This window comes from Polyodon spathula, chromosome 11 (assembly GCF_017654505.1).
Source record: "Polyodon spathula isolate WHYD16114869_AA chromosome 11, ASM1765450v1, whole genome shotgun sequence".
In the NCBI taxonomy this organism is placed as follows: Eukaryota; Metazoa; Chordata; class Actinopteri; order Acipenseriformes; family Polyodontidae; genus Polyodon; species Polyodon spathula.
In genome coordinates this window covers 3,661,498-3,680,232 of record NC_054544.1, presented here as the reverse complement: position 1 = coordinate 3,680,232, position 18,735 = coordinate 3,661,498, and the positions used below count along the sequence as shown (strand labels likewise).

At 38.2% G+C, this 18,735-nt stretch overlaps 2 protein-coding genes across 28 annotated transcripts in view; one reads left to right on the top strand and one right to left on the bottom strand.

The window, feature by feature from the left end:
• Positions 1–7,959, bottom strand: part of LOC121322717 (leucine-rich repeat flightless-interacting protein 2-like) — a 63,861-nt gene extending 55,902 nt beyond the window's left edge. For 16 of the 27 annotated variants that reach the window (XM_041262931.1, XM_041262936.1, XM_041262937.1 and 13 more), the window contains exon 1: positions 6,959–7,958. In XM_041262931.1, the coding sequence (XP_041118865.1) occupies positions 6,959–7,048 (90 nt within the window). In that variant the 5' untranslated portion in view covers positions 7,049–7,958. Of the gene's footprint in view, positions 1–6,958 lie in introns of all 27 variants that reach the window. The other 11 variants (XM_041262950.1, XM_041262951.1, XM_041262953.1 and 8 more) reach the window with 4 other exon arrangements.
• A 1,315-nt stretch (positions 7,960–9,274) lies between these two features.
• LOC121322984 (ras-related protein Rab-17-like) lies at positions 9,275–12,973 on the top strand. Its single transcript, XM_041263662.1, has 4 exons — positions 9,275–9,368; positions 10,051–10,456; positions 11,084–11,235; positions 12,794–12,973. The coding sequence occupies exons 2-4, from the start codon at positions 10,282–10,284 to the stop codon at positions 12,971–12,973; spliced, it is 507 nt and encodes a 168-aa protein (XP_041119596.1). The 5' UTR covers positions 9,275–9,368; positions 10,051–10,281.
• The last annotated feature ends 5,762 nt before the right edge of the window (positions 12,974–18,735 follow it).

Below are 18,735 nucleotides of genomic sequence, written 5' to 3'. Positions count from 1 at the left end.
TCTTTGCAACTCAGTACAGTACAAGTCTTTATATTAGACAATAATTTGGATACAAAATGAAACAGGACATTGCTTTAACTCAAAATGTTGCGTCCTAGACGCAAAAAAAATCCAAATCGACAGAAAAATAGTCTGTCTTGTGTTCACGTGACGCACAGAATGGAAAGGGACGCAGACATGCATATTCATGGTAATCTATTACACTGCAGCAATGACCCTAAAATACTTGCTTGTTTAAAAAATAAATAAATAAAAATCGGCAATACAACAGCATTGATTAAAGTACACTCCACTCTTGTAGGTGTAAGCAATATGCCTCATATTTGGCTTTGTCAGCAATATTAAGAATATTTACTTTTAGGCTCATTCCACACTACATAACCGATCTCGAAAACTGTACTCAAAAACATTTTAATTATTCCAGCTCGAACTTTAGCGTCCATACTGAAGCACTGTTTTATGTTTAGTAATGCGTACAACACTAATACTAATAGAAGAGTTCGGTTACAGTTCCTAGCAGCGCAATGAACATTGGAAATTAATACAACAGTGTCCCATCATGCACTGTATTTTATTTTAAAACAATGTGTTATGCCCCATATTAACACAGGTCCATACTGGTAAGAAATAAAACAAGTATTTTGGAAAAAGTAAATGCGAACACACATACACACACAAGTAGGGCTTGAAGGTTTTGGGTTTTATTTTTAATCAAGTGACAAATGTAGCTGATTCTGTTTCATAATTAGAAAAAGCTGTTAATTGCAAAACAATCTTTGCTTTTACCTTCATATCTTGCCTGAGCCGAATTATGGTCCCTTTAATTTTATTTCAAACAGAGCTGACAAACTATGTGAATTGTTCATCCCCCGATCCTTCATTTGGACTGCGTTTTAAATTCGCGGGCGTCTTAAATTCAAGGGAATACAGTAAACTAATCTCCAGACAGATTATATAGTAGCCACTCTGCACTGAAGCTGCATGTGCAGTGCTCTGTAATTAGTGTTAACCATGGATCCCACAAGAACAGGCTTCATCAAAAACAATAACCCTTTGCCAGACTAGATCTGCACCCTGTCAGACAGGCAGTCCAGTGCCATGTGATTACTCAAACTGTTTGAAAGATTGATTTGGTTTAAACTTTAGAATTCCTTTTCAAAAAAAGTGCTTGCATGTCAATTTTCATCACCATATTCAGGGATGGAAATACGACTCCTATTGCATAGCTGTTTCACCCATTCCAGGTTTTACTACGAGCTTGATTAGCCACAGTGTATAGGCAACACGCTCAGGTGTGTGTCATTAAACTCATAGTAAAGCCACGAATGGATTAAACTGCTATGCAATGGGAGTCTTATTGCCATCCCTGAATAATAGTGCATGTCTGTCTTTAAAAAAAAATTGAGAAACTTGCTGCCTCTGTTTGTTCACTTGCCTACGAAACATCACTCAACTGGTAAATCACAAAAACACAAACATGCCTGCAGCAACCACCACCAGACAGTATCACTATCCTTCTGCTTCACAGTTCAAGCACAATAGCCTCAATAGCGCACTCTAACAGTCCCATTAAACTGTGCAGCAGTACACGGTCCTGTGTCTTAAAGGAAAGCAAAACTGGAAACGTGACAAAACAGCACAGGAGGAAGATGTTCCTTTGAATTACTTTTCCAGTCAGTAAAACGTCCTCAAAAGCCATTCATTTCTATGCTCACGTGATCAGCAGTTGTTTTCGTTTCACAACATATGAAATGGAACTTTATCAAAAGGGACAAGTCTTTTGGTCCAGGGACAGACAACTTCAGTCCTTGACTAGCAAACTGTCCAGGTTTTTGTTCTAACCACGGCCTTAAATGCTGGCATTACTGTCGCTAGTGCTAACTCTATTCACTTTTCATTCTCTTGCACATAAAATACTAGGTGTTGTACAGTGCATACAACATAATTTGGACTTCACAGGAAACTGGACAGTTTGTGACTCAGGAGGATTGAAGTACTACGGTACTGTAGTTCAACACATGCAAACACTGCGCCATCCACACAACTGAATATAGGAATCTTTAACCTTGCAACTGCCCATAAAGGTACTGCAGCACATACCCCCTCACAAATAGACAGCCTTTCCATTTGCAAAAACATGAAGCTATAAACTGCAGTCACTGTTTTATTAGATACCCCAGCATGGGTACGCATGTGGCTTCAGTGACCGAGAGGTTAATTATAAACAGAGGCCTCTTATTTATAATCATTAGTGTGGAAACCTCAGTTCATGAGCAGTTTCTGTTTGGAAGGGTTACTATTTATGTTGTTATTGTCGGTGGTACTCACTGGTTTCATTGTTAATTCGAATTCACAGACCTGTGGAAGGCACACTGAAATGAGTGCATCTTGCTTAAGTGTCCTCAAGGATAAAGCCTGCAGCAGTGTAACTAAAAGCTCCACATCTGGATGTGGACCTTCATTTACTGGACACTGCAGGCTGGTGGAAACCATTTAAAAGGTAGCTGGGAAGTTCAGTTTTTGTGTGTAGTTCTAAGATGTCAATCCCAGGGCAGTCCGGAAGCGAGTAACAGCTACAAGGTGTACAACACAATCACCACCACAATCATGACATTACTGCTGTATTTTTGTTGAAAGGAAGAGTTTGGAAAGGACCTTGGAAAACCATGCTTTCCTTCTATTGTTTTCAAGACAGACATTTCATGCAATTAGCCCTATTTTAAACCATAAACTCCAGTTCATTCTGAGGCACTATTGTCTATTCCAAGTGAAGAAAAATATAAATAAATTGGAACATTTACTGTACTGCACTGTCTGTTTTACAGTGGCACTGATGGACACACAAAAAAAAAGGGATCAGCCTGCCACTTGGAAAATCGCTGCAGTAGCCGAGCTGGAATTTGAAGCCGGCAAGTTCGATCTGCTAACTCCCTGACAAACGGCTCTGGCCATTGGGCTAACCTGCTTCTCCAAGCTGCATTCCCCGACACTCCTCTCCTTCTATTAATAACCCTGAAGGCAGGATTAGCACTCCTCAAAGGGAATATCATTACCATGAACAGCACCTAGTTTTTCCACTGTTCACTATAGTCAAGGCTGCTGCACAACTATGTACTCACACAAAGGGGTTCCAGTACGGCTGAGGTGCTCAACCCTGGTTCTCATGTTCCACTAACAGTCCAGATTTTTGTTCCAACATGTTATTTTTATTTTATTTGTATTATAAGTCAGTGATAAACACAGAGCAATAACACCTGCTGAAATGTTTGCGTGTTTTAAACTTCTGAAAGTGTAGCATGGTATCAGCACAGAGCAAAGAGGACTCTGAGCTTCAATGATGATCCAAAATCCCATGTATGAGTTACCTGGGCACCAGCCAACCAATCACTACAAGGCAGCCTTCCTGCCTGCCTGTCCTGGGAGTGCAGGGTCCACTCCCAGGTGGGAAGGTCATACTCTGTGCAGATCTCACAGCAGGCAGCGATAGCAGCTGATCTTTGAAGGAGAGCTATTTTTAAACCTCTTGTTGCAGTATCTCCCAGTTCATCAGGATTGACATTGCATTTAAAGGGACAGCGCTCCCCTTTACAGACCAAGCTCCCTGGGTGTTGAGGGACGAGCAAACAATGCACAATGACCGGAGAGACAGGATGCCAAGCTAAAGCTACCTCTATACAAAATGCAATCATATAAATGTGGCAACATCCGGCTTCACACTGGGTGTGTTTGCTAAAGAATCAGCTTTTGCATCTTAGCCTGCCATGCACTTCTGGTGCTTTCTGAACATCCGTTTCCTCTCTTCACTGCACGCTCAATCTCTTCCGCTCGCAGTAATAATTTTGCATGTGAAGAGAACAAACAAAAAAAAAATACCTTCTATGTCATAATGAGGTAATGCCATCCAGCGTGTGTGTGCCCATGAGGGAATGCTGCATTTTGAAATACTGTTCAATATTTTGAAAAACGGTCTGGATAAAATAAAATAAAATGGGGACAACCGATACCAGAACATTCAAATACAACTCATTTACTAATAGATGAAGGCTTACTGTAGTGAATGAGCACATCTCCAGCACTTCCATCAAGACCAACACTCATTTCATCACCCCGGGCCAGCACTATAATCAAATCTGCACGACTGCACAAAAAGAAAGACCCAAGCCCTTTCCACTCTCTGCAGCCTGTTAGATGCCAGTCGGGTACATGTATAAAATGCATACACAATGACACCCTGGTACTCTTAGTGCAGTTCTGCCATACAATAACTTGACAATAACTAGAAAGTCATGTCATCAAATTTACATCCAACTGCAATGCTAGAGGAAGAACGTGTAATCCATGCTTTTAAAAAGTAACCAATTAAACACTTGTAAGTTTTGATGTTCATGCTGTGTATGAATGTGATGCAGTGGTGCTTCTCAAAACAAGTGCAGCAGCGTTTCTGGCAATCCCATCAAATGCCTGGCATAATCATTAGAATGGTAATGAGCCAAAGCAAGTGATGTAACTGACTTCTTAGCACAAAACAGCACTACCACCCTCGTGTCAGATAGGATCTGCAGTGCAGCACTGACTGTCTGGAGAGGTCGTCTCCATTTTGGAGTTGAAAAAAAATTGTTAGCAAACCCAATTTCCAATTAATCAGTCTAGTTTCACATCCAGTCCTGTTGTAATTGAACATACATTTCATCTTCACAACACAATTACAGCTACTACAGCTAGGTCAAGCAGCATGCCTAGGTATGTTTCGACAGTAGAACTGGCTAGATTTGTTGTACAGAGACTGTGAAGGAACATACATGCCTTATTTATTTATTTATTTATTTTTAAATACAGTACACACACTTTTCGCTTAGGTTAAATTGTTAAGAATGTACTACTTCTGTATATTCCCAAAGTAAATAATGTAACTATTGCTGTACGATGTACCAGAAAAACAAGTATCATAAAAGCAGCCTACCTAATTAATCTAATCTAATGGATAAAAAAAATATAAAAAAAAAAATATATATATATATATATATATATATATATATATACATATACACATATATATATATATATATATATATATATATATATATATATATATATATATATATATATATATATATATATATATATATATATATATATATATATATATATATATATACATATATATATATATATATATATATATATAATATATATATATATATATATATATATATATATATATATATATAACACACACACACACACACACACAGGCACCTCCAAAATTATTGGCACCCTTGATAAAGATGAGCCAAAAAGGCTGTATAAAATAAACAACACAGGTAATGAGCTATATTGTAATTTTCCAGCATGTGGAATATATTGTACTGTATTAATGATTCAAGGGAATCAACCAAAATTACACATTTCTCAAATTTTATAAATTTATTTCCAAACAAATGAAGTGTCACAATTATTGGCACCCTTGTTTTGAGTACTTCGTGCACCCTCCCCTTGCAAGGATAACGGCAATGAGCCTTTTTTGATAATTTTTTATGAGAATGGAGAACACACTGGAAGGGACCATTCCTCCATACAGAATCTTTCCAGATCCTTGATATCCTTCAGTCTGTGCTTATGGCCTGCCCTCTTCAATTCAAACCACAGGTTTTCAATGGGATTCAAGTCCGGAGACTGAGATGGTCATTGCAAAATGTTGATTTTGTGGTCAATTAACTATTTCTTTGTGGATTTTGATGTGTGCTTGGGGTCACTGTCTTGCTGGAAGATCCACTTGCAACCAAGTTTCAGCCTCCTGGCAGAGGCAACCAGTTTTTTGGCTAAAATGTCCTGGTACTTGGTGGAGTTCACAATGCCGTTAACCTTAACAAGGGCCCCAGGACCAGTGGAAGCAAAACAGCCCCATAACAACAAAGATCCGCCACCCTATTTAACAGTAGGTTTGAGGTTCTTTTCTGCATCCGCATCCTTCTTTCGATGCCAAACCCACCAATGGCGTGCGTGGCCAAAGAGCTCTATTGTCATCTCATCTGACCAAAGCATCCAGTTCCAGTCCAAGTGTCGATGCCGTTTAGCAAACTCCAGGCGCTTACGTTTGTTGGTTTCTCTCAATAAAGCCTTTTTTTTTCTGGCAACCGTTCAAAATAGGCTATTGGCACGGAGGTGGCATCTAATTGTAGATTTGGAGACTTGGTGACCCCAAGATGCAACCAAGTTCTGTAATTCTCCAACTGTGGCCCTTTAATTCTTCTTTGCCCTCCGAACCATCTTCCTCACTGTGCGTGGGGGCAAGATGCACTTGTGTACTCAACCGGGCAGATTTACCACTGTTCCACTGGTTCTGAAAATTATTGCCCTAATAGTGGTAAGTGGTATATTTAGGTTTTTAGCTATTTGTTGTACCCATTGCCTGATTTATGAAGGTCAACAACCATTTGTCTCTTTTCATTTGTGAGTTCTTTGCCTTTCCCCATGGTGATGGATGACAAATGGATTTTACATGCATGTTACCTCATTTTTATACCCCAGTGAAACAGGAAGCCATGGAAGGTCACAATACAGTTCCTTAAGACTGAGATGTACTTAAAAAAGTAGAATGTTAATGCAGATTTAATTTGGTTTGATTGTATTTATGAGAATCTTTAGGGGTGGCAATAATTTTGACACCAATCTTTGTGCAAAAAAAAAAAAATATTATTTGTTAAAAATAAACGTTTTCTCTGAGCAATTGTATTAGTATAAAACAATATAGTTTTCCCATATTTTGGAGCATAAAATATAGCTCATTACCTGCGTTGTTTATTTTATACAGACCTTTTTGCTTATCTTTATCAAGGATGTAAATCATTTGGAGGTTCCTGTGTGTGTGTGTGTGTGTGTGTGTGTGTGTGTGTGTGTGTGTGTATATATATATATATATATATATGCAATGTGTTTTTATTTGAATCATGACACTTACCTCTCTTGCAATTAGATTTAAGGCATCGTCCTCGGCCGTCAATCTCTCTCTGTTCGGAATCCTTTTCCGTCCAGAACCCTGGGTTCCCATTTCCAAAATCGTAATGTGTTTAAAACCAAGTAATATTAATCCAGACCAAAAAAAAAAAAAAAAAAAAAAAAAAAAAAAAAAAAAAACACTGCTTGGTTACTACTACTAACCAAGCGAAAGAAACCTCTACAGTACAGGGGAAAATAAACCTTAGATAAAATCAATCACAACCTCCGTCTCTGAAGCGCTATCATCAATGACCACATACAAGCAGCCTACCGCATCTCAGCTCCAAAGGGTCACTTAATAATATGTATATGTTTACACATAACCATGAGAGAACCGGGGTCGTCTTCTCTTACTCGATGCGGTCTGACTGACACAGTTACAATGTTTTTCATAAGCTTAAAATATGCGCGTTTTTAATCATCAGTCTGCTATTACATATCTTTTTTTTTTTTATTTTATTCCCACGCTATTTAGTCACGTATTTCAAGCTGAACGAATTACTGTAGCCAAAATAAAAAATTGCATGCAGTATAATCCCGGATGAAGACTAGATCACCGCGAAGAACACGTTCCGGGGTCGAAGCAGCTTGCAGAGCCCTGCATGAGAACAGCGATCACTCCCAGCTGTTTTTATGTAAGAAGAAAAAAAAAAAAAAAAAAAGCAGCAAACGTCGGCTCCTAGTTAAAGCCGAAGTACACCCATTGCAAATACTTTTTTCATAAAGTAGCTGCACCGTTTTGCTGTGCAAACTTGTTCCGTTATGTTTTTTCTTCTTGTTTTTTTTTTTTTTTGTTTGTTTTGTTTTGTTTTGTTTTACAAAACAACAACAACGATACCACTTATTGCTTGCCTGTGCTCCTTCCGTGTTATTTGAACCAGCAGACAGAAAGCCTGTCAATTCAGAAATTGACAGCTGCAAAACCTAGCTACCGCTGGTCTTGCGAAGTCACGTAGACCTGTCAAGTCACAATGCGCCGCATTCATAAAGCACTGACGGGCCCGTGGATGCATAGCACCCCAATGGCTGGAAAATGATTTATTTTAACACGATCTGTCCAGTGCATTCTCAAAGATAATCATCTATTCAAATCATTAGACCGTATGCTTTCTAATTTTTCACGATTGCATAACTTTAAACATTGAATTATGATTGCATTTTATTTATTTATTTGTTTATTTATTTATTTGTAAATAGTCACATATGTCTGCACACAGCATATATGCAGCAATAGTTATGAATACAAGTCACGTGTTCTTTTCACGGTGTTACTACTCCCCCCGGTGGACACTGGAAGAAATCTAATTACCGTATCTTTTTTTGTTTTGTTTTTTTTTGCTTTTCAGGTATTGCAATGTATCTTGTTTTATAATGAAACAGAGACACCAACCCACTAACTCAAAAAAAAAAAAAAAATGTGTATACAAATAAAATAATTTTGTCACCATCTCAATAACAATCAATAAACGAACACTTACTAAACCACACAAAATATTACTTGTACGAAATAGATTGCTATTTACTACAATGCTGTTATAAATATGCATGACTAATTTTGTTCAAGTTTATGTCATTATAACTAATTTCTCAAAGTACATTTAACTTCATTTTCATGTCCCTAAAACCATGAATTCCACAGATGTATTACGTGTTTACTGGTCTGAATGCCCTATTAACTGTGTGCTTTGTATAAACCCTGTTGCTGTTTCTTAAATCATTATTCACCAGGGTCACCAGATAATACCCTTTCTTAAATCACCCTAGGGATGTGAAGCTGCAGTTTGGCCATTGTGAGGAAATGTTAAACCTCAATACAAAGCGACAGGTTGCAAGGCTCTACAATCTCTGCGATTAACAGTGGTGTAAATCTAGATTGGTTCCCATGAGTTCCGAAGACAGTTCAGCTTTACAGACACAATGTCTTAATTTCTCTAGAAATATCTTGCAGATGGATAAATTGGGATTTCAGTGTTTAACAGTGATTTTCTTCACATTGGACTTTAAGTTCAGGGTAAAGTTGAAGAATTTCCAATGCATGAGCAATGGGAATTTTTCCAAGTGATGTTATCGTTCTTATGGGGGAAGTGAAAGCTTCTTTTTTTTTTAAGGAATTGATTCTGCAAGTGGTTTAATCCAGACACTTACATCCTGTCATGGACAATATGACCAATAGCAAAGATCGAGGCTGATTCAATAAGGGAAGAGTTGCAGTAAAGGTGGGGTTATCTTGATCTATTGCTATGTGTTTTAAATCCCTCTCGAGAACTCTGAACTTTGTTTTTACTTTTATTTTCAGTTTTGTCGTTTGTGAGGAAGCTGGATTTTTACGTGTCTCTCTGTACTATGGATTTTTTTCTTTCTCCCATTTACTAGTAAGTATTAAACATTTTACATATCAAGACATTGAGAAATACCTTTATTTATTTATTTATTTATTTTTTAGTATGTCTAAACATTTTACATAAATAAACTGACATGTAAATTATCTCACAAACACTCTGCAAACGAATTATTTGTTCTATTGTTTACCAAAAAACATTTACAATGGTATAAGAATTGGATGCCTCTTACAGTAAAAATAAATAAATAAATAAATACATACATACATACATAAATAAATAAATGCTTGTTAATGTTGCAAATAGTCTTTTAAGTAACATGTTTAAAATGGTTGCAAATAACATTGATTGCAAGTAGCGGTTTCTTGGTAATCCAAAATATCCATCCATCCATCCATTATCATTCTGCTTCTCCTGGTGAGGGTCGCACATCAAAAATATGAAGATGAAAAACGTATTCAAGTGTTTTATTTATCACAGAATAAATGAATTTCTGAACACAAAGCTGAATTAAAGGTGCTGTACAGCTACTGACTCATTATTCATAGTGTGATTCCTGTAGCTTGGTCTGTTGCTCCTTGAGTGGACATTGACTGCACAAGATGAACTGTAGCAATAAATTAAAAAGCACAAGTCAAAAAACAAGTTGCTTTATTGAAACCAGATATATATTCTGTGTATCTTTATTAAAATTTTGTATACCCTCCTTTTACAGCTTCTAGATGACTTGCCGGGGGAATCTGTTGCAACTCTACTTAAGGGATCAGTCTAAACTTCTCAGTACACAATACTTTCACCAGCCTCTAAACCAGCTTAATCCAGCAGTGCCCATCTGGATTCAGACATGGAGATCCAGAACAGTAGTTGGGAGTAAGAGTCTTGGTGTTCCACCCCTGTGTTACCCACTGGAAGAGCATTGTAACCCTCGTAGCCCTTTTCCTTGGCTATGTCAAGTAAGAGAATTAGCAAACGAGGGAGGGCGGCCTCAGGGAATGTGCAGCTTGAGAGGAAGACCCAGAAGGCCAAGATGGTTCTGTTGGGAAGCAGTGGAGTTGGGAAGTCCAGCCTGGCTCTTCGCTTCACTAGGGATGAGTTCAAGAGCACCGTACCCACCGTGGGATGTAAGTGATGCGCTAGGACTTTATAAGAAAGCTCTAAAAAAGCAAAATAAATGACAGCAATTACAGTCAAATAAACTGCCACCCCAAACTATCCTATTCAGCACACAACGTCATAATATTTAATGACACTGTGATCAAGACACAGTTCCTCTCCGTTCTTATATTTACACAATAGAATTAGCACAGTGCCTGCATTTGTGTTATGTTTTCATAACCCAGCAGCAAGTAGACTGATATGCTTTCCTTTTATCGCTCCCTTATCATCAGTCCTGAGGAGTCTTTTCAGATGCAGTAACTACACTGATATGCTTCCCTTTATCACTCCCCTGTCATCAGTTCTGAGGAGTCTTTTCAGATGCAGTAACTTGCTGGAACAATTAATAAGCATGGTAAACAACCAAGCAGAAGCAATAATAGAAAAGGATATGAAACATAAGTCCCGTGACTTCAGACATGTAAAAAATGTAATGTTATGGAGGTGAAGATGATATAAAGTATTACTTTGAGCCTGTTATAGAAGACCTGTAAGTGAAAAAATATACCAACCGTGCCTTCAGTAAGGGACCTTTGCTGTTGTGTACTAATTAGAGATCATTGTGCTAACACCTGTTCCTGCTTCTCATACAGGTGCCTACCTGACCCAGATGGTGTGTTTACATGAGAGCACCTTGAGGTTTGAGATATGGGACACCGCTGGTCAGGAGAAGTACCACAGTGTCACCCCGCTGTACTACCGGGGGGCAAACACAGCCCTCGTGGTGTACGACATCACCAACAGGGTAAAGGCTCAGGGTACCACTAACAGAGTTGTCATTAGGCAGGCCAAATCATGAAGCAGTTTCTAAAGCACATCAACATGCAATAATTAATTTTTTTGATGACAGCTTCTTTCAAGCGGCTGCTGTATTCTTTTTAGTTCCTAATGATGTTTTCATCCATAGTGTAGTTGTAAAGAACAAAAAAAGATACAGTATATATAAATATATATATACACACACACCAAGCATCAAAAGAAACTTATCTCTATTATAACAATTCGAAAAAAGAATAAGGTATATAAATGATGGACATTGACAAAAAGTTTTTGCTTTCTTTCTAATCACTTGATCATTCATCCTTGACAATGGCACGCTTGAGTGACTATGACTGAAGCACATGCACTTAATCACCTAATTAGTGAGAAAGTTAATTGGACTCTGAATATGGAGTGATTTCAGCTGTTGAATTGCAAGCTTGAATAAAAAAATTAAATAAAATAACAGAAAAAAACAAACAATATGCCACGTCTGTCAAGAGAGCAGAGCCTTCGTGCAATCGACATGTTGGAAGCTAGACTAAGGTAGTATACTGTGGCTTGCCGTCTTATGTGCTCACAGCTAGCAGTTTCAAACCTGGCAAGACGGTATAACCAGACACTGCACCTGCTCTAAAACAGTGTCATTTTTTGATCACATCTAGTGAATTTTATCCAAATATAAGTGATGTGTTTCTTTCGATGTTCAGTATATGTGTGCTTTTACTGACTGTGTATATATATTCTGTGTATATCTTTTTTATTTTTTTATTATTTTTTTATTTTTAATTTTATTATAATAAATTAAGTCAGGTAGATGGAGTAAATATTTTCCACTGATACCTTGGGACTGTTGTCAGTGTCTCAGTGGTTCTTCATAAAACATAGCATTGTCAGAGCTGCACTATAGTTTTGGGGGGTTTTAACCTGTGTAGAGTATGGATACACTTAAAAATACTAGTACTTTAACAGTCTTTAGTTAACTCCTGTTTTCTGAAAGGAAAAATAAAATCATGTAAATGTTACAAAAATTAAAAGCAAACCACACTGTGAGTGATTAAGAGGAATTGAAATATAAGACGTAATTGTTCGGTTCTAGTTTTGTAAAATGAACAGGTGTTTTACCTCTTTGAAAAAATAGGGGTTAATTAAAGACTGGAGTCAACGAAAATATGGCCTCTTGCATTTAGTTACATTATTTGAACATGCACTGTATTTACAGTACAACAATATTGTATAATCAGGAAAATATCTTCTCTTTCAATACATGTTGTGTGGACTTTCATCCTCACAATCAAAGAATTGTGTGGTGAGACTAGCATTAGCAAATAGTAACTGCAGTGTAACTATGTGTCATTAAATGACATGTATTTTGAAGTGTAGCCGATATTTTAAATGCATTGTCATAAATCGTTGAATACTTTCTTAAGAAAGATAAACAGAGAAGAAAAGACACGATGAGTGTACCTGAGTAAATTAAGATACGAATCAGCTACCTGAGTAAATGCATTTGAGAAAGCCTTTTACGCTGTTTTGTGTTGTAGGACACTTTTGTCCGAGCTCAGTGCTGGTTGCAGGAGTTGGAGAGACAGTATATTGCAGGAGAGACAGTGGTTGCCCTGGTGGGGAATAAAGCAGATCTCTCAGATTTACGCCAGGTGGAGCAGCAGGTATGTTTGTGCCAACCTCCAGTACCTGCTGCATGCTTCTTTGAGTACTTCTGAAATTCAACCCCAGTTAGTATTTTTGTTTTTCTTGTATTTTGTATTCAATATGTTAAATCGATATGGATAAATAATACATGAATATAGATGTTATATAATGGAGATAGTTTTAAATCTCACAGATCTCTCTTACTTTGTAATAGGAGGCACAAAAACTTGCAGAAAAGAAAGGCTTGCTGTTCATGGAAACGTCAGCAAAGTCAGGCAAGAAAGTGAGTGAACTCTTTGTGGCTATAGGTGAGTGAATGGTATTTATTGGGGGTAATAGAAGCAATCCACTAATAGAAGGAATTAATACTGCGGTGGGGGAGACATCTCACATACTCAAAAGCACCCTTATAAGTAATCCTGTAACATACCCAAAGAAGCTTCTTGTGTCTTCCGCCTCTGGAGGCCTGGGCTCAAAACTCAATCAGCTCTCTGAAGGATGAGTTGTGTGTTCTCCAGTGGCTTCCAGTGGATATTATTGTAAACAAGCATGGATGGCAGGTCAGGATTGAGGTTCACTTTCAGAGCGCTTAAGACACCTGCCATTGTCCCTCACCTAAATTAATTATAATGGGAAATCACTGTACTTTAAGTCAGACAAATCTACTGATTACTGTAGCACACTGCATGTTAGAAACATTGCACTTAAAGATGAGAACATAACCAATAAAGGCATTTTAATTATGTTAATCAATTAGCACTGTGTTTAACTGAAGCCTCGTTAGAACTCAGCTGTCAGTCTGTGATGATGCTCTTCTCTTAATTGTGCGTATGTCATGTAAGTGGGTGGTAGGTAGTTAGTTTAAATCTATCTCTTCAATTACAGCCCACAGGTTACTGCAGAATGCGAATGACGGCAGAATGTCTTTAATGCACTGGAGTGACTCGCGTGTGGATCTACATGTACAAGAGAGTCAGGAGAGCAGGGAGTCATGCTGTAGACTCTGAAGGAAGGGGCAGTCACAATGAACTCATCCATTCTGAACTGAGGTTCACCTCTCACTCTGTACGATTGACAAAATTTTGGTCTCATCTAAACTACACCAACTCCTAAAGCCTTACTGGAGTATTTGGAGGTGGTCCCCGTTATTGAACCGCAAACCCCACTGCATACACTGCTACACCTGCTATTTACTGGAGATCTCCTGCACAAGTACTGACCAGGGCCAACTGCCTAGCTTCTGACCTGCCAGGATCACACTCCCCGTCATTTGCTTGGTTTTCATATGGAGCGGATCGCTTCAGGTCGTTGTCCTGGAGGAACATAAGGGGCCAACCTTCTGAAAAAAAAAACAATTGTACATATTAGTCTTGCATGCCTAGCCTGTATGATAGATGCCCACACATCTCTTATTTTGAAAGCTGTCTGATTAGCAGCGAGTGTACAGGGTTGCAGTTAACCTGTCACGCTGTTCTTCTGCATGAGTAGAGTACACTGGTAAGCGATATCATCATGAACCACCCTATTAAATACTGCTCTGTGTCCACTTGAAAGACAATTAACATTAGGATCTTTGTTTGCCAAGTCAAAGGCCAACCCAATAATTAGTACTTCACTGTTGAGGGAAATTATTTGGAGCTTCAGTATGCTGAGCATTATCTTAGTGAGTATTACAGTAGAGCTGTAGTTTAGTTGTGGAGGTCGGTGCTAGGTGACGGAGTTGGAAAGACAGTATGGCATAAGAAAACTACATAAGCGTGCACCAAGTGGTTATCGAATGTTGATTACATGTGATTTGTAGTGCACCCATTTAGTACCAAATATATTTTTCTTTGAAAAAAATCAGAATACAAACTGTATTTATGTAGTTTGATATATTATATATAGACTTAACTTTTGTGGTTAACAGATAGTTAAAGAGATAAGTTAAATAGGTAGATGCCAGTTCATAATGCTCCAAAAAATGACAAAGTAGCCTGTTCTCAAATGAGCATAATGGCACTTAATGAGTCAAAGTGCATGCTTCCCGAATGTTATTGTAGTTGAGTGTTTTGATTTTTTTTTGTTTTTTTTAAATGCCCATTGTGGCAAAGTGCCCGCTCCTGTGTGTATTTTGTGTTGTGTGTTAATGTTGGTGTATAGTCATTGGTACACGGGATATAAACGGGTCTGTGCGACACGAGTGTTTAAAATGTATGTTTGTATTTAGGCACGAGGATTGCACAGCACTTCACGTGCAAGTAAAACATAATAATATGTGAGCACGGGGAATTGAACCTTATTAATTCACATGCGGTTGTACTGCGACTCCAATTGAATGATTGATTAGCAACCCACTCTGAGTTGTGTGTTCGGTGAGTGGAGAACGGGATTGGAGACGGAGGTAATAATAATAGTAAATAGTAGTTAAAAAAATAGAATCTGACCGTGTTTGTCTGTGTAGTCCGTTTTGTTTGTCTCTTTTGTTTTGGCGAATGTGATGTGTTCTGTGTTTTTGCTTGTTACAACCTTTTTATTACTATTCTGTTAATTCATTAAATGCTGAGCGAGACCATTCGCTCAGCTCCACCAAACTCCACCTCTTTGTCGTTTATTTCCTGGTTCCTGTTTCTGGTCTGACGTCCCCCCCGCCATCTTTGTGACACCATGTATGGCATGCCGTATTCTTTTGTCACGAGTATATTGCTGCTTGGTGCACCAAGTTTGTTTTGCCCACTGCTGGTGAATGTGCTGTGTGGGATTGGCTACTTATAATTCCTAGGCCTTTAAAGGTCTTACTTTGATAGAAAAGTAATTTACCACCTACAGTACTTTAGGAAGAGAGAAACCATCTGAAAGCAAACAAAGAAACTATAACGTCATCCAAAAGTGCTGATCCCACTTTCTCTTTTAAAGGGCTGTAGAGCAGAACACGATTTAATGAACATGTTCCATACGTCTTTCCAAACACTCTGTCATAAACCTTGAGGTCAAAGAGGCTACCTCAGATGTTTTTAATGTGATTCTCACCTGTACTGTTACACAGCTATAAGTATTGACCAGGTGTGGAAAGAGTTAGGTAACATTTTCTAACTTGTTGTGTGTTCCTCTCTGCCGACGATACAATGCCATGTGCCTACAATCTGTAGTGTGATATCCAGTGAGGAGGAAGGGTTAATCAGAAATGTGTGGTAGAAAAGTGCAAGGGCACAGACATACATACACTTGTTGCAAAGGCTTGTTGCTCGGTGTCAGTGCGAAAGCAGCAAATTACACAGTTTGCATTTAAGACGCCCTCAAATTTAAGACACAGCCCAAATTCCTCACCCTCAATTTGAAGCTCCTCTTCGAATTCCTCAGAAAGTTAGTAATGCTTCTTTGAAAATGTCTGCCTGTATGTTATGGGTAATTTGTTTTGGTTCGTCTTTTCCCAGCAGTCAGTCACGTTGCTGTTTGTGTACTCTGGTAGTCATGTCTTTTGTTTGTGATTTTAATACACACATCATTACTGTGCTGGCATTTAAGATGCAGGCAATGTTTGAGAAGCAGGTCTTAAATTTGAAGGAGTATGGTAATTTAAAACAGTAAAATACAACATAGAATGGAAATATGTTTGAAATAAGTTGGAGATGATGTTACTGCTTAATTTTGTTAAAAGGGTTTACAATCTGGTGTTGCATAACCGAATAGATAGTATTTGAATGTTTTACTTTGTATTAGTGGGATCCATCCTATAGTAAATAAGCATTGGCTGCAGATTAGGAGATGTGGCTGAATTGTGTTTTTTTTTTCTTTTTCTCTTTTTTTTTTTACTACAGTATACTTAATTAAAACGAATGACAGAATTCTAAATCGCACCTATATGACATTATAATTTGTAAATCGGCACAGTTGGGTGAAATTCATGTAAAAAAACGAAAACATATTTTTTCTTGCCCCTCTGTTGTTATTGCAATGTCCCATTCCAGTAAAAGGCTCCCTGGGGCAGCTGAAGTCACCTTCTGCCCATTCCCATTGTCCTGCAACATACACTTCATTCTAATTAACCAGCAATCAGATTGCAAGGTTTTTTTGTAAGTACTTTATAACAATAATGTATTACAGAAGTTGAGAAAAAGATATGTAGTTTACATTTTTTTTTAAAGAAATGTATTTAAGATGGGTAAAAAAGATAATTATTGTTATTAATTTATTTTGCAGAATAGTCCACATTAGCCCATGTACTCATTTCACTGGGTTTACATTAGATGTTCCTATTTGGTGTTTTGTATAAACGATTTTTTAATTACAGAAATAAATACACAATAGAAATGCAATGATAAGTAAGAAGAGAAAAATAATAATAATAATAATAATAATAATAATAATAATAATAATAATAATAATAATAATAATAATCCCTTTATTCATCTAGTATGGGGTCATCGTTGTCCTCTACTGGGATGCACAGCAGGCGAGATCCAGAATAAGAATTGCGACGACTCTCTGTGCCTCGTCTGCCGAATCGACCCACCGGTCTGATTCCACGGCCTGTATACCAAGAGGCATCGATATCGGGATCTGCGGGGAAACAGAATTGGTTACAGAACACTGCTAGTAATGCTGAGCTCTCAAAAAGCCATTACCCCGACACTGCAGTACTAGAGAGGTGAGCATGTTATTATCGTGAACTTTAGCTGGATTCGACACATTAGCGATTCTGATTGAATTGAATTTGCAGCTGCAGCAAAACACCGGTGAAAATATTTATCTAAAGATAATCGATGCAATGATTAGTGGGTCTGTAAAACAAGATTTCTTGAAAGTTGTACAACTGAGTTGCAAGCAACCCGCTGTGCAATCAGAAGTACAACACTGGTGTATGGAAACATTCAAACAAACTTTCCAAAGGCTAAGCGAATAGAGGATTTAAGATGCTGTGTTTATTTTATTTAGAGTGACCTCCCCCCCCACACACAGCACAGACGTTCTGATGGCATAGGACTATACTCCGATCTCACACAAGTCCAAAGAGCAGAATTGCTTTTACGCGAGCAGTCTAAAGCAGAAGTGGGCGGGCTACCGATCCCGAAAGACAGAGATCAGCCTGCTTCTTATCCACTCTGAATATGCTCGGGTTCCCATCCCCTGGGAGCGTCAGAGCCAATGTGGGTACCCAGCAAAGTTCGACATCTTTGCACAGCCTGGACCCAAACTGGTGCTGTCCAAGCTGTGTGACTCATCCTGCACACCCCACGGCAGTACTTTAACTGGATGAGCCACTTGGGGTCCCCTAAATTGAGATGCTTTTGACACTTGCTGCTAAGACAGTGGTGTGTTTGGAACATGTCCTCATGGGCCAGCCTGATTGAATAGCACAATATGGGGAAATAGCAAGTCATTTACTGTAGCAGTGCTTTATTTTTTAATGGAGTCTACACCTGTGCTGTGCTGTTGTCATGCCAGGATACCACAATTTAGCTCTGACGACTACATAAGTTGATACAAAAAAGGTCCATAGTTCTTGATAACCTGCTGAGACCTTGCACCAGACGATAAAAGCTATGTCCCTGCAGATACTAATAAAAAAGAATAAGTTATTTTTAAGGAACTACTTTACAGAAGACCTAAACAGAAATAACCTGATCATTGTATGTAATCACCTCTCACCAGGACTATTATCGCTTAATCAATATCGGTATATTATATATGTAATCTTCACATACTTCTAATCTCCACTGATCGCTCCTGGAACCTGCATTCTGCCTTTGGACAAGCCAAACACAGGAGCAGCAGGAACACACAGCAGATGGCAAACAGTTTCATTGCTGTCAGTTCTGTGCACCCTTTACCAACCAGGCTGTCTTCGGATCTG